We start from the raw sequence: 15,237 nt of genomic DNA on the forward strand, positions 1-15,237 counted from the left end.
AATGTTCTTTCCAGCCCTTCAGAAAGGTTGTAGTCTCTTCATTCAGTTGCTGTTCACATGTCACTTCATGAGATGCTTGATTCTAGTCATGACAGAGTCACAAAGACTGCATGAAAGTAGACCTCCAGAAAAGCAATCTGAACAGGCACATGAAGTAAATGCTTTAGCTTCTGTATGGAAGACGGTGGTGGAATGCGGTGTGTGATCCCCAAGGAAAGCAGGGAGACCAAGTGAGTCCTACGGCTGTTCAGGTTTTCTTCCCAGTGCCCATAACATGGAACAGGGAAAGGAAGCCACCCAGAGCTCAGTGACTTCAAGGAACTAAGGCAGCAGAAAATAGATTTTTTTGGAAGGCTGACACTGCTGGATGGCATTAGAGCAAGATTCTGGAAAGCAAGGAGCTAAGCAAGATATGAACTCCAGAAATCTGTGTAGGATCTGGAGGCTTCTGTGGAGTTCTAGGCCCAGAGCATGTAGAGGGTTCATCTACCAAGCTGGGCAAGGAGGACTGGGGACCGATAAGCTGAACAGCTTCGAGAGCGCACACGGGATGCACAGGGAGGGTGTTCAAGCTCTGAAAGGCCAGGGAGAGAGGCCTTGCGCTTCTGGAGAACATTTGATGGCAACACCAAAGCAGATGTACCTCTATGGATGGGGCCAGATCTTACCTAGCTAACCTTGAACAAGATGTGAATAGGCAGGAATAATCTACAAAAACCAATAGTAAAACAAGATCCAGCACTTTAAAAGGTAGACAAAATCCAGACATTAAGTAAGTATTGTTATATCTCAATGGCTTGCATCCAATTAAAAACAAAAAAAGTACTAAATTTTCCGCAGGGCAGGAAAAAGTAAACTACGCCTGTGGGAGAAATCATTGACTAGGTTCAAAATGTTGGAAATGATGAGACTACTAGGAAACAGATGTTTAAATAGTTATTATAAGTATATACAAAATGTATTAGTTTCTTTATACATTGCTGTGAACAGATATCTTACCAGAAGCAACTTAAGGAAGGACAAGAGGAACAGGAAGTACAGCTGAGCTATAAAGCCTCAAGGCCCACCCCAATTTCCCACTTCCTCCAGCAAGACTTCACCTCCTATAGGTTCCACAGCCTTCTCAAATGGCACCACCAACTGGGGACCAATAGGGGATATTTTACATTCAAACCATGCACAAAAGTTTGTAAGGAAATACTAGCTTGATGAAGAGGGCACTGGACATTCTTAAAAAGAGCAAAGTGAAATTTCCAGAGAAGAAAATCTAAGTCATGGTGGTGGATATTTGTAACCCCAGCATTTAGGAGGCTGAGGCAAGATAGAAAATTTAAAGTTCAAGGCCAGCCTGAGCTATGTAAGTGACACCTGTCTCAATTTTTTTTTTTCTTTTCGAGGTAGGGTCTCACTCTAGTCCAGGCTGACCTGGAACTCACTATGTAGTCTCAGGGTGGCCTCGAACTCATGGCGATCCTCTTACCTCTGGCTCCCAAGTGCTGGGATTAAAGGTGTGTGCCACCATGCCTGGCTCTGTCTCAATTTTTTTTCAACAAATACAAAAAGTACAGTTAGGGCTGGAGAGATGGCTTAGCAGTTAAGATGTTTGCCTGGGAAGCCTAAGGACCCCGGTTCAATTCTCCAGGACCCACATAAGCCAGATGCACAAAGGGGCACATGCATCTTGAGTTCATTTGCAGTACTTAGAAGCCCTGGCACTCCCATTCTCTTTCCCTCTCTCTCTCTCACTCTCTACCTATTTCTCTCATAAATAAATAAATAAAAGATACTTTTAAAAGTACAGTTAATGACATGAAAATTTCACTGGGTAGGATTAATACCCAATTAGACACCAAAGAAACCATCAATGAGCTTGGAGGCATGGCAATAGAGTCTCTACAAAATTAAACAGAGAGGAAAATGACAGTGGAGAAACATGGAACAATATCAGGAGGCCTAACATAGGTGGATCTGGGGTCCTAGAATAGAAGAGAAAAGGAAAATGCAGAAAAATAAAGAGCTAGTGGCCAAAAGTTTTCAAATAATTTCCCAATAATTAGAAACCTCATGATCCAACAAGCTTAAGAAACTCCAAGAAGGAAGCATGCACACACACGCACGCACGCACACACGCACGCACGTGCACACACACATGCACACACGCACACAAACCAAAGCTTATAATCTAACTGTGGAAAACCAGGGGTGATAAGAAAATCTTTCAAGAGGCTAGAGAGAAAAGATGGGGAAAAAAAAAACAGGTATGTTCAGAGGAGCAAAGCACAACCATCGCATTCCCATTGGAAGTGGTGCGAGCCATAGGACAATGGAATGACAATGCCCCTCCTCAGAAAGGCCACCTCTCCCTGACCATCCTACCTAGTTCGGACCCTCTTCTTCACTTATTGGACCACACTGCAATCTTACCTTGTTGGAACTGTCGCCTCACTCCTGGATGTTCTCTCACCCAAGAGAGCAGGAACTTTATCTTGAACACTGCTTCATACCTGGTGCCTGGGATAGTGTCCAGGATTTACGAGGGTGCTCAATAAATGCTGGACAGTGCCACCTGGGGAGAAGAGCAAAACTGGTGGGCACAGCAAAGCATTCCAGAGCCACTAACAGTGCAGTGTCATGTAGTGAGAGTGCAGTGGCAAGGGAGGAGGTAGACTGTCCAGCAGTGGGGGCTGGGCCAGGTCTAGAAAGCTTTTAGGTACAAGGAGTTGGTGACCAGATAGATGTAAATGGCGAAGGAAGAGGTTTTAAGTTGTGTGACTACGTAGGTAAGGATTACATGAAGCAAGGTAGATTTTAGAGAAAAGAGATAACATATTCATTATCTTTTTCTATATAACAAATTGTTAGCACAGGACAACAAATGTTTATTACCACTTAGATTCTGAGACAAGAAGCCTAGGGTAGTTGATTTGCCTCTGGCTCAGAATCCTTCAGAAGGCTCCAATCCTTCTTCAAGTTCACTCATAAAGCTGTTGTCAGGTTTCAGTTCCTCCCTGTTGGGTGGCTGGAGAAATAATTTGTTGTTGCCTGGGCCTTTCTGTAGGATATATCACTACATGTCTGGTAGTGTCCCCTCAGAGTGAGAAAAAGCAACTCCAAATGGAAGATGGAAGCCTTCTTATAACTTAATATTGGAAGTGACAAACCTCATCATTTCTGCCCTATTCTCTGTGTTAGAAACTGACCACTTACATGGGTGGGAGTTGGGGTTACACAACACATGAATACCAGGAGATGGGACTCACTGGGACCATGTTAGAGACCACTGACCACAGATGGTTAGTTTGTATATGTCATATTTGAGGAGTCTTGGACCTCCTAGCTGGAATACTTTGTATGCAGATGGCCATTTATTTCAGGTACTTAGAAGAGAATTCTTTCTCTCTCTTATTCTCTGTCTCTCTCTTTCTGTCTCTCTCTCTCTCTCCTTCCCTCCCTCACTCTTTCTGAATTGTAGCTTTGGAGCCTTTGCATGAATTTAATTATCCAAGACCCTTTCTCTCCAACCTGATTTTCAACTTAGAGGTCAGTTTTGAAGGACAGATATTTTTAAGTACCTAGGGTGTCCTTCAGGGAGGAAGTACAATCACTGGTTGAATGACTCAGAGAGGCCCAGCCACATAAAACTGAAAAGCTGTCTCTCCCTTGGATAGGTCCTGCTTTGCCACAAGTGTTGGAGGGACTTTGGGAGGGGACTTCCCTTCCTAAACTGCAGGTTTCTGGTCCCGTAAAGTGGGGATTACATGAGATTAGTGGTTTTTCAGAAAAGAAAAAATTTAGTGAAGGTCTTCCCTGGAAACTCAGTATATAAAAATAGGTGAATGTTGATCAAATTTGGCTGGCTTTCTCCTTGCTTCCCTGAAAAGAGCAGTATTGAAAACTAGTTGACCAAGTAAATTCTCAATTTTTGTATGCTCAGATATTCTGGGATTTCAACTCTATGACCTTCTGAGTTCTGTAATTCAGCTTACAGAGATCCATGGGAACTGGGCATTTTGTTAAATTTTTGAAAGGAAAATAATTTGTATTTACTTATGAAAAACAATAATGCTGACCTCTCTGAACACTTAGGTATTCAAGCACTATATAGAATGTCTTTCATTGCCTCAATAGTTAATGGTTTGTGGACCATAGAAAACATCCAGTAAATGTTAATGAATGAATGAATGAAGGTTAAATACTATTCACATTTCCATCTTATAGCTGAAAACAATGGGACTTATAGCCACTAAGATACTTGCCTGTGGTTACACATGTTAAAGGTAGAACTAAACCACAACTAGCTTTTTGTGACTTCATAGCACACCAGTGTAATTTCTTATTGGTGACATTGGTAGGAGACATGAAAGGCAGCCAGCACAGGTGGTTTACCTTCTCCATGATAAGCACACCCTAGGTACTGCTTTTCATACCCATTATCATTGGCCCTACAAGGCATCTATTATTAGGTCTATTTTTTAAACATTTTTATTTATTTATTTATTTATTTATTTTTGAGGTAGGGTCTCACTCTGTTCCAAGATGACCTAGAATTCACTATGGAGTCTTAGGGTAGCCTCGAACTCACAGAAATCCTCCTGCCTCTGCCTCCCAAGTGCTGGGATTAAAGGTGTGTGCCACCATGCCTGGCAAGATTTTTGTTTTATTTTACTTATTTATTTGAGAGCGACACACAGAGAAAGAGGCAGAGAGAGAGAGAGAATAGGCATGCCAGGGCCTCCAGCCATTGCAAACGAACTCCAGATACATGCGCTACCTTGTGTATCTGGCTTACATGGATACTGGGGAATTGAGCCTCGAACCGGGGTCCTTAGATTTCATAGGCAAGCACTTAACCACTAAGCCATCTCTCCAGCCCAAGGTTTATTATTTTTTTTTTCAAATGAGGTAAAGGGCTCAGGGAGGCTAAACACTTTACCTAAAGTCATCTAGCTAGCCTGAGAGACTTAGCTAAGACTGGAGTCCAGATCTCTCTGACTCCAAAGCAGTCCCATGCAAGACTCAGTACATTTGAAAGCAGCCACCCAAGGTTAGATTCTGAAAATATGACTTCTGTGAGTGCAGACAGCATGTGGAAGAGGCTTCCCTGCCCTGGTCTTCAGCTTCCTTCCAGCATCTGTCTAGCTTTGCATTCATGAATTCATTGGGCACGGACCTGAGACAAGTCCAGCAGGCCCAGGATGTGCAAGTCCAAACCTCTAAGATGCGGCACAAAGTCAGAGCGGGTGAGGAGGACAAACATCAGCACTGTGGCCTCATCAGCATCACGTCTCAGGCCAGGTCTGAAGTTCAACTAATGATGTCACCAGCATCTTTTCAAGGCCTCATCACTCATATCCCCTTGTCATATATTATTAAGCAGATCTATAATGCATGTAGCATTTTCTACTGAATTTCCATTCCTGTCTTTTTATGACCAGGCAAAGAAAAATAGTGTGAGGATGACTTTTTCCAACTTCTCATCCTGATTGCCCTTCACTGAAAGATAACTTCATCTTGAATCATTCCCAAAAATGGTCATCCAGGCTGTGATTTCATTAATATAGATGAAGCTTCAGTTTAATAGTTATCATTTAACTAATGCATATTCTATATGGACAAGGGGACAATGGATCCCCCTCCCTCATCTTTCCCTCTGGAGCCCATAGAGGAAGGGGAGTTCATAGCCGTATCTTTTCTCGTTTTCCCCCTTTGTCCTCCACATTATATTTTGAGACTTCTGAGTTGTATCAATAATGTTGGAAACTTTCTAACATTATCACTTCTCTAGCAATAATGAAAATCCTTCCAAGAGTCTGAAGTCCTTGTAGTTTAAGTCTGAATCTCCTTAGAGGGAGCTGTCTCAAGGATAGGAGCTTGTCTGGATGAAGGGCTGTATAACGTGGAGTAAGTCGGGTGTGCAAAGAAGCTGGCCAGATGGTAGGGTTCATAAGGAATTAAAAGGTAACAAGGGTACCTAGAAGGCAAAGCATGCTAGATTCAAGCCTCTAGGAACTAGGGTGAACCTAGAATGCAGGGTTGACTTGAGTGGGTGTGACCTGCAAATCATCACACAGGGCTCCACACATAGAAGGGCTTCCAGTCTTTTTCATTTTTGCTTGTGCATGTGCATGTGCATACATGTGCATGTGTGCGTGTGCATGTGTATGTGGAGATAAAAGGTTGATATCAGGTGTCTTTCTCTCTTGCTCTCCACTTTGTTTACCGAGGCAGAGCCTCTCAGTTGAACCCCAAACTCACCTATTCTGCTAATCTAGCTAGCCAGTTTGCCCTGGGGAACCCTCTGTCTCCATCTCCAGAGCATTAGGCCACCTCCACCGAGCATTTACATGGGTGTTGAAGATCTGAACTTGGGTCTTCACAAACACTTCATCCACTGAGCCATCTCCCTAGCATGGTTTTAAGCTCTTTTGTCACTAGAATGGAATTGTTCATGCTTTTTGCACAAGAACCATTCTCACCTTGTAGTGGGGGAATACATGGTGAGTGATCAGTTCTGTGTGGGGGTGAGAGCCAGCTCTACCACTTACTAGACCACATTGGGGAAATCTACAGACCTTTCTGAGAGTCAGTTTCTGTGTCTATAAAGAGCCAGTACCTCCTTCAAAGGTACCATTATGGGGGAGACTATGAATTTTTGGTGCATTATGTAGTCATTGTGTATAGTAGGTGCCTAGAAAATGTTCCTTCTCCTGAACCAAGAGGTTAGTTACATCAGAAGCACCTTGGGGAGGGAGATTGGTGCTTGCATTCTGCTCTGAGTGATTCTGACTCAGCAGGTGAGGACTGGAGGACTGCTGGCTTGGAACAGCTTCTTACATGAAGCCAATACATTCTCCAGGTTGGGAAAGGCAGACTCAGGTTTCCAGAGGCCTAGTCAAGAAGCAACTTAATAAAGGAGAGCAGGCGAAATGCAGAGGGAGAAGGAATTGATGGACTACTACTAACCCTTAACATAATAAACAGCCTGTTAAAGAGGAAAGAGGTCATCATTTAATAACACTTGGGACGACACAGATAGTGCTGAAATGTACTCTGGGAACCCATCCTATTATCAAGGTTTCTATAAAATTTTCAGCTATCCATTTGGTCTGACAAGTACACCCAGAGGAACAAGGCTGCAGAGGAGGGAAACCAGGGTCAAGGCCAAGGTTGGGGACCAAGCTTGGATTTATTTTCTCCTTAATGACCCTAGTGCCATACTCAGTTCCTGAGACCAAATTGTGGCTAGAGGGAGTGATTCTGCATTACGTTTATTCTATCCAGATTCTAGGCTTTGACATTCTTCTGATGAAAAACCTGAAGCCCATGCTACTTGAAGTGAATGCGAATCCCAGCATGAGGATCGAGCATGAACGTGAAGTAGGTATTGACAGCCTCTCCTTGACTGCGCTGCTATGAAACCCAGTGTTCCTACTCCGGAGGTGTCCCCTTGACTGCACCAGACTCACCCGTCTCAAATTTTCATAGCAAAGTTCTATTCGAGCCGAATAATTTTAGTTCTGTTGAGCTCCAAACAGAATCTATTAATATAAGACCTTTCCGACCTGTAGAAATTTCCCAGCATGCCATTCTTCCCGTTTTTAAGGTCTGGAAACTTAGAAGCAGCTGAGCCTTTCCATCAGTTTTGACATGAACTAATTAGTTAGCCTCAGGAGATGAACTAATTGAAATTCTATGAATATGATTTAGCCATGTCGACATGCTTGAATCACTAAGATAAATAGTACATTTAACAGTGGTTATAATTTCTCCGCCCCACCTCTCCCATGCATTTAATGAACTGGAGGGAAACACACCTGAAATCATTATTTGGTTTGGGGGGTGATTATCTGGATCTTTTGGTTTTTGTTTTAAAAAATGCTTTTGTGTTCCTAGAATTTTAAAGGTGAACATGTATAATTTTGATAATCCAAAATGCATAGTGCCAAGGCAAGTATGGTGGCCCACAACTGCAATCCAAGCATGTGGGAGGTCAAGGCAGGAGGATTAGAAATTCAAGATATCCTTGGCTACATAGGGAGTTTGAGGTTAGTCTGGGATACATAGGGAATCTGGGGTCAGCCTGAGCTCAGCTGGGGAGATGGCTCGGTGGATAAAGTGCCTATCTGCCCATGCCTGAGTTCTGAGGTTCAGTGGTAGTGTCAGTAATCCCAGCCCCTGCCATGAGATGGGAGGTCGAGACAGGAGACTTCGAAGCCTGCAGGCCAGCTAGCCTGGCAAGCACAAAGGCAGACAACAAAGAGATCCTGCATCCAAGAAGGTAGAAAGTGAGCAGTGACTTCCACATGTGTACTGTGGCACATGTGTACCCTCCTTCTGTCACACAACTTTTAAGTAGCTAACTCCTATTATTTCTCTTCACATATTTTGTAAATGTATAGAAGGAAATGTACATATTTAATATAGTATTGTAAAGGGATAGCTTATAAATTCTCTTCTATAGATCTGCACTGCTATACACTGATATACAACCATTTAAGCTATGTGGAGGTGCACACTCAGCCACGTAGAACTTAATCGCAATATAACACAGACTCCTTACCTTTTAAGCTTTCTCCAGGGGTATTTGAAAATATCCCCAGCCTGGTCGATGAAGAGGTCAAAGTGGCTGTGATCAGAGACACGCTGCGCCTCATGGACCCACTTAAGAACAGAAAAGAGACCCAGTAAGTATCTTTATGTCATTCATTTCTAGGAAATCTGCTTCCTTCCCCTGCCTTGTGTACTAAGCTGGCGAATTAGCTTCTTGAATCCTGTTCACGTGCGCAATTTACATTTTAAACAAATAAATCACATTTTCATTTTTCAAACAGCCTCTAAGCAACTAGTGATTCAAAATCAGGAGTAATATGACAGCTGGGGTTCAGGGATACATTTGTGATATTATCCAAACCTGGAAGTGTCTACTAAATTCCCACCCTCCTGTGCTGATAGGATCTGCATTTGGCCACCACTTTTTGAAATCATCAATCACAAGAAGAGGGAAATAGCAAAACAATATGCAGAAGAAGCCATAGGTAGCTGGAAGTGGGAAGAGCTGCCTCCTTTTTGCTTTCTGCAGAATGTTGTTCACAGTCTTGGAACATAAGCTTTTACTTTCAAGTTCTGCAGAGCCAATGCAATGAGCTTCTGACACTAGTATCACGTGTCTAACAGTTTCAATTCTTCTCCCTTGTCAGCCATCCATGTGACCTTACATGGGTATCCTGGGGTCATAGGAGGTTATTTCCCTACCTTGCCCTCCACAGAATCACCCCAGAAATAAATCACCATTCATTTGGGTACTTTGTTTGTTTGCTTCTGCCAAATTCTATGCTCTCACAAAGTTACTGGTTGAGTAAATATCACTGTACCTATCCCGTTTTGGGCAGACCCCCACCCACCAACAGGCATTTCAAAGAGCACTCCTCATACCTGTAACAAATCAGAGGGGACCAAAATCTTCCCAGACACTTAAGCTCTTAGTAGCTGTGACTCGGGCCTGGGAGGAAGGCTGGCTTCACCGTAAGTGACACTTTACTGATTCCTCTACGGAGGCACCTCATTGACTGGGCTCAAGCCCAAGTCTTGTTTGAGTCACCCTGCCACAGAATGGATAGTGCTTCTCACCCTAAGCTGTGCATGAGAATCACCAGGGGTCACTACCGGTGACCGGTACAAAGGCCTCCACTTTTAGAGATGCCAGTTTCAATTAACCTGGGCTGGAGTCCTGGCCCTGGATGTCCGTAGGTCCCCTTGGTGCTGCTTCTGTGCAGCCAAGATGAAATGTGGAACATCCCAGTCCCACTAGACATGTTTCCCTGGTGGATCTGTCACTTCTCAGGCTGGATGGTGCCTGCTGCAGAGCAACTTCACCATGCAAGGCACGGGTTGCTGTTGCTGGTCACATTCCACGGACACAGTCGCCTGTGGTTTTCATGGGCCAGTCCTGCAGGCAGAGCTCCTGATGATTACTGCTTCAAACAGTATGCTCCCTGGGCTGCCGAATTATCTGTACACTCAGCCTTTCCTTGCAGCACGCAAATGATGTGGCCACTTGTTAAGTGCATGCAGCCACTTTCTCTAGCTACCCCTTGGAAAAAGTGCTGCTTGGAGCTGCCATTTTGGTTAGATTAATTGCAATAGAATGTGTACCTCAAAAAAATTATCCTTTAATAGTTGTTGTTCTCACCAGAAGAGATGGGGTTCCCAGAGTCTGTGTGTACTGTGGGGAGACCTGGGTGGCCTTCTGTGACAGAATGGCATGATGGTACAGTTGATTTTAGGATGACCTTGACTCACTTGTGTTCTGATTTCTTTTCTGGGAACAAGTTCAAATTCCATTGTGTTTCCAGAGCCTTCTTAACCTCTGCCACAGAATGGGAAGGGCAGGAAGGCTTCTACAGTTTCACATGGAACAGCACCGAGTAAAAATGAGCTTTCCATTTTAAAAATATTTTAATTAATTTATTTATTTATTAGAGAGATAGAGAGGAAGAATGGATGTGCCAGGGCCTCTAGCCACTTACAACAAACCTCAGACACATGTGCCACCTTGTGCATCTGGCTTATGTGGTTTCTGAGGAGTTGAGCCTGGGTCCTTAGGCTTCACAGGAACGTGCCTCACTGCTATGCCATTTCTCCAACCCCAAAATGAGTTTTCTTGTTTCGACTTGTTTTCCTTTGCATGTGTAATCCATATGATTGACAGATGTGAAACTTAATTGTAGTAGGGCACAAGGCCATCAATTGGGAAGGATGAAAAAGACATTTTATTACTTATCAAGTGATATGTAGCAGCATCTCATTTTTAATTTTAAAACCATTGACTTTTTAAATTGATATCTAGCAATAGTTGGAACTTCAAGCATCTGACTTTAATTCTGATATAGAAGCTCTTTCATCTCACTCCTTTATTGCCTATAATAGAAGGGTACATGTTTATAGCTAAGCACCATTTTTCCTTAATTTCACTTTATTTTCTTTTTCTTTTTTTTTTAATTTTTTTTTAAATTTTATTTATTTATTTATTTGAGAGCGACAGACACAGAGAGAAAGACAGATAGAGGGAGAGAGAGAGAATGGGCGCGCCAAGGCTTCCAGCCTCTGCAAACGAACTCCAGACGCATGCGCCCCCTTGTGCATCTGGCTAACATGGGACCTGGGGAATCGAGCCTCGAACCGGGGTCTTAGGCTTCACAGGCAAGCGCTTAACCGCTAAGCCATCTCTCCAGCCCTTTATTTTATTTTTCAATCCAGCAGTGGTTATCCATGAAAGCACTGCTTTTTTTTTTTTGTTTGTTTTTGGTTTGTTGTTGGTGGTGTGTGTGTATGTTATGGATGTATATGTGTTTGCATGTTCATATATGAGTGAAATATGTGCATGCACATATGTGCTTGTTTACGTGGCAGCCAGAGGTGTGTATTAGGTGTCTTTTTTAATTTTTAAAAAATATTTTTTTTTATTTGAGAGAGAGGAACAGGTAGATAGAGAGAAAGAAAGAATAGGTGTGGGTGTGCCAGGGTCTCCAGCCACTGCAAATGAACTCTAGACACATGCACCCCTTTGTGCATCTGGCTTATATGGGTCCTGAGGAATAGAACCGGGGTCCTTAGGCTTTGCAGGCAAACACCCTAACTGCTAAACCATTTCCCAGCCCCTAGGTGTCTTCTTCTATCACTCTTCACCTTACTTACTAAGGCAGGCTGTGGTAGTTTGAATTAGATGTCCCCCATGAACTCACGTGTTTTGAATACTTAGCTACCAGCTGATGGTAATTTGCTGGAAGAGGTTGGGGTTGGGCTTCTGAGTGTTATAGCCAGCTTCCCCTTGCTAGAATCCAGCTCACTCTCCTGCTGTTGTTGTCCACCTGATACTGGCAAGGTGATGTCCAGCCTCTGCTCATGCCATGCTTTCCCCTGCCATCATGAAGCTTCCTCTTGATACTGTATGCCAAAATAAGCAACTTTCCTTCTATCAGCTGAGAGAATTGGTAAGGCAAGGCCTCAGCTAATGCAATCAAACTCCAGACACATGTGCCACCTTGTGACATGTGTGATTTTGCACTTACATCGCTTAACATGGGAACTGGAGAGTTGAACATGAGTCCTTAGGCTTCACAGGCAACGCCTTAACCACTAAGCCATCTCTTCAGCCCTCATCAGCTGTTCTTGATCAGTTGTTTTATCCCAGCAATGAGAAGGTACATAGCACAAGACTCTCACTTGTACCCAGAGATCACTGCTAGCCAGCCTGCCCTGGAGATCTCCTGTCTCTGCCTCCCAGTTGGGATGACAGCTGGGCCACCATACCCACTGGGGATTTATGTGGGAGCTGGAGATCTGAACTGTGGTCCTCAAGCTTATACAACAAGCACTTCACCCTCTAGGTCATTGCCTTAAACCCATGACCATCCTGCTTCCGCCTCCCCAGTACAGAAATTGCAAGCATGTTACCAAGCCCAACTTTAGAGTGTTGCTTTTCACAAGATCTGACCTAAACCTTTTAAAACAAATGGGAAGAGGGAAGCTGATGAAGTAGGTATCTGGAAACATCATCTAAAGGGAGGTAAAAGTTATATATTATAAAATTAACCATTTAAAAGAATATAGTTTAGTAACTGGGGACATAGCTCAATGATAGAATAGCTTCCTACTATGTGAGAGGCCTTGGACTGGATTCCCTTTATGCCTCAAAAATAGGGTACAATTCAGTGACCTTTAATGTATTCCCAATTCTATACAGCCATCATTCCAAGGAGCTCCAAAATGTTTTGTCAGTCCACAAGTAAGCCTATCCCTATATACATTCACTCCATTTGCCAAATCCCTCAGTTCCTGGGAACTACCTATCTGCCAGGGATTTTCTATTGTTACTCTTTTTAAATGCAGGTGTTATATGTGGACAATGTGGGTGGTGTATGACATGTAGCGTGTGTACAAATGTGTGCAGACATAAGTGCCCCATGCACATGTGTGCAGAGGCCAGAGGAGACCATGGGGTATCCTCTCATGGTTAGTCCATATGCTTCCTTGAGATGGGGTTTGTCCCTCAACTCAGAACTGCTGTCATCAGTGAACCCCAGCAGTTCTTCAATCTCTGCTCCCAAAGATTGGGGTTACAGATGTACATGGCCACACCCAGCCTTTTATATGGGTTCTGGGGAGTTGAAAACAGTAATCTCTGGCTAAGAGGTCCTCATGCTTAAGGCAAACACTTTTTAAAGATATTGTGTTTATTTATTTGAGAGAGAGAGGCAGACAGAGAGAGAATGGGCATGCCAGGGCCTCTAGCCATTGAAAAAACTCCAATGCATATGCCACTTTGCTTCTGGCTTTATATGGGTACTAGGAACTCAAATCTGGGTCCTTTGGCTTTGCCAGAAAGTATCTTATCTGCTAAGCCATCCTTCAAGTCTAAAGGCAAACACTTTTAACTACTGAACCATTTCCCCAGCCCCAATATTTCCTATTCTTGATATTTTATATAAGTAAAATTCCACCATATGTAGTCCTTTGTGACTGGTTTCTTTCAGCTTATATAATATTCTCAAAGTTCAAGTATGTTGCATGTGTCAGTACAACCTTTTTATGGTTGAAAATACTATGCTATTATCTAGGTTAGACATACCCCATTTTAGTATCCATTTGTCAGATGATGCACATTTGGGTGGAAGCCATCTCTTTATCAACCATAACGGTGCCACTGCAAAGATCAAGTTCTGATTATGGTTTTCATTATAAGCTTTCATTTGGGGGGGAAAGGTCTTTTCTGTTATACAAAAGTATGATAACCTCTGATGTAATTGGACCCCTCACTTTATTGGTAGGATCACAGATCATAGAAATCAGCAAATACCAGTCAGCTCCCTGGCTCAAGAATTCCCCTTGCAGGCAAGCCTGACAGAAGAGAAGTGAGTATCCTGGCAGGGTAGTGGACTTTGTCTTCACCAGGGCTAGAGTCAAGGTGCTGGGTTAAGTCAAGCTGCTTTATCCTCTAATCTGGTCTATAAAATGGAACCAAGGTGCCACTTTGGCCAGATTGTCATGGCTGTGGCTATAAAATGACACATGTGAGAGCCTCATGGAATCTGACAGAATTTGACAAATGCTGGTTCTCCGGCCATCACCTGGTCAGTCAGACTTCAGTTTAAAATGAGGCATCTTCTCCAAGTCGAGGGCAAGATTCCTTTTCCCCCACTGAGCCACACATTAGGCAACCAAGCCTGAGAGAGTATATAAGTGATCCCCAGTCATACAGCTCCTTAGTGGCAGAGTAGGAGTGAGCTGCAAGTCTCCTTTAGACCAGCGCTGGCTCTGCTGACTGCATTGCTCCTCTGGCCTCTGTTTTCTGCTGTTCAAAGTTCAGCTTCAATGAAAAGTTAACAAAAAGCAACAGAAAACTTTTTCTTTTCTCAAGTTATTTTTCCTTTTTAGAGCCTCTTATCAGAAGTGAGTACATTGTATTCCTTGTTTTTAAGATAAGGTGATTATTCCATCATTAAATTTTTGGAAGACTCATTTGCCTCTAAGGAAGCCATTTTACTAGCATTGCTCTCCTTTTCCTGAATGTAGATATTTCTGGTAGGTGGACTCTCTTCTTAAGAGCCTTACCCTTTAGGATCCTGGAGTAATTGAAAGGAAGTCGGAGGTAGGCATGGAGAAGTCCTGAAAGGTATTTGGTATTATGATGCCTTGTAGTGCCTGGGAGCTGGGTTATAAGGTTTGCCTCTTACTCAAAAGTGTCTATTTAGAAAATGACTTAAATAAGATCCAGAAGTCTTTTTTCCCATGGTAACATTTCACAAACCTCTCTCCATTTATTTACTGTTTAGCACCATAGCAACACTGCTGTAAAGAGAGGAGTGAGCCTGCCAGAGCAGCTTCAGTCCTAATCAGAGGTGTTTGCCCACTAAAGGTTTTACCGACGTTCTGGTTTTACTTCCTACCTTGACCCAGCATAGCTCCTGAACCTTGTATCATGTCAGAACTGGTACGTGAATCCCCAGAGCAGGTAGATTCTATATAGAACCTGGGACAAAGGTGAGACATTCTGAGAGAATGGAGAGCAGGACTCTCCCATGGGCTAGCTAGTTCATGGCTGGGGACTTGTAGTATGAGCAAAGAATGTGACTTTTTCTAATCTTGGAGAAGAATAGAGAAAACACACTAATCAGAAATCCTGCAAACTCACACCCCTGCCCCTTGAACAGGTGGTTCAGCTTATTGAAGTCCCCCCAA

General features: G+C 43.2%; 1 protein-coding gene across 3 annotated transcripts in view; it reads left to right on the plus strand.

Annotated features, from left to right (window-relative positions):
* The window catches only part of Ttll11 (tubulin tyrosine ligase like 11), a 313,170-nt gene that overhangs the window by 130,215 nt on the left and 167,718 nt on the right, over positions 1 to 15,237 (plus strand). For all 3 annotated transcript variants that reach the window (XM_045153756.1, XM_045153755.1, XM_045153754.1), the window contains exons 5-6: positions 7,282 to 7,377; positions 8,569 to 8,684. In XM_045153756.1, the coding sequence (XP_045009691.1) occupies positions 7,282 to 7,377; positions 8,569 to 8,684 (212 nt within the window). The remainder of the gene's footprint in view (positions 1 to 7,281; positions 7,378 to 8,568; positions 8,685 to 15,237) is intronic.

The sequence above is a fragment of the Jaculus jaculus genome, chromosome 1, assembly GCF_020740685.1.
Source record: "Jaculus jaculus isolate mJacJac1 chromosome 1, mJacJac1.mat.Y.cur, whole genome shotgun sequence".
NCBI lineage: Eukaryota > Metazoa > Chordata > Mammalia > Rodentia > Dipodidae > Jaculus > Jaculus jaculus.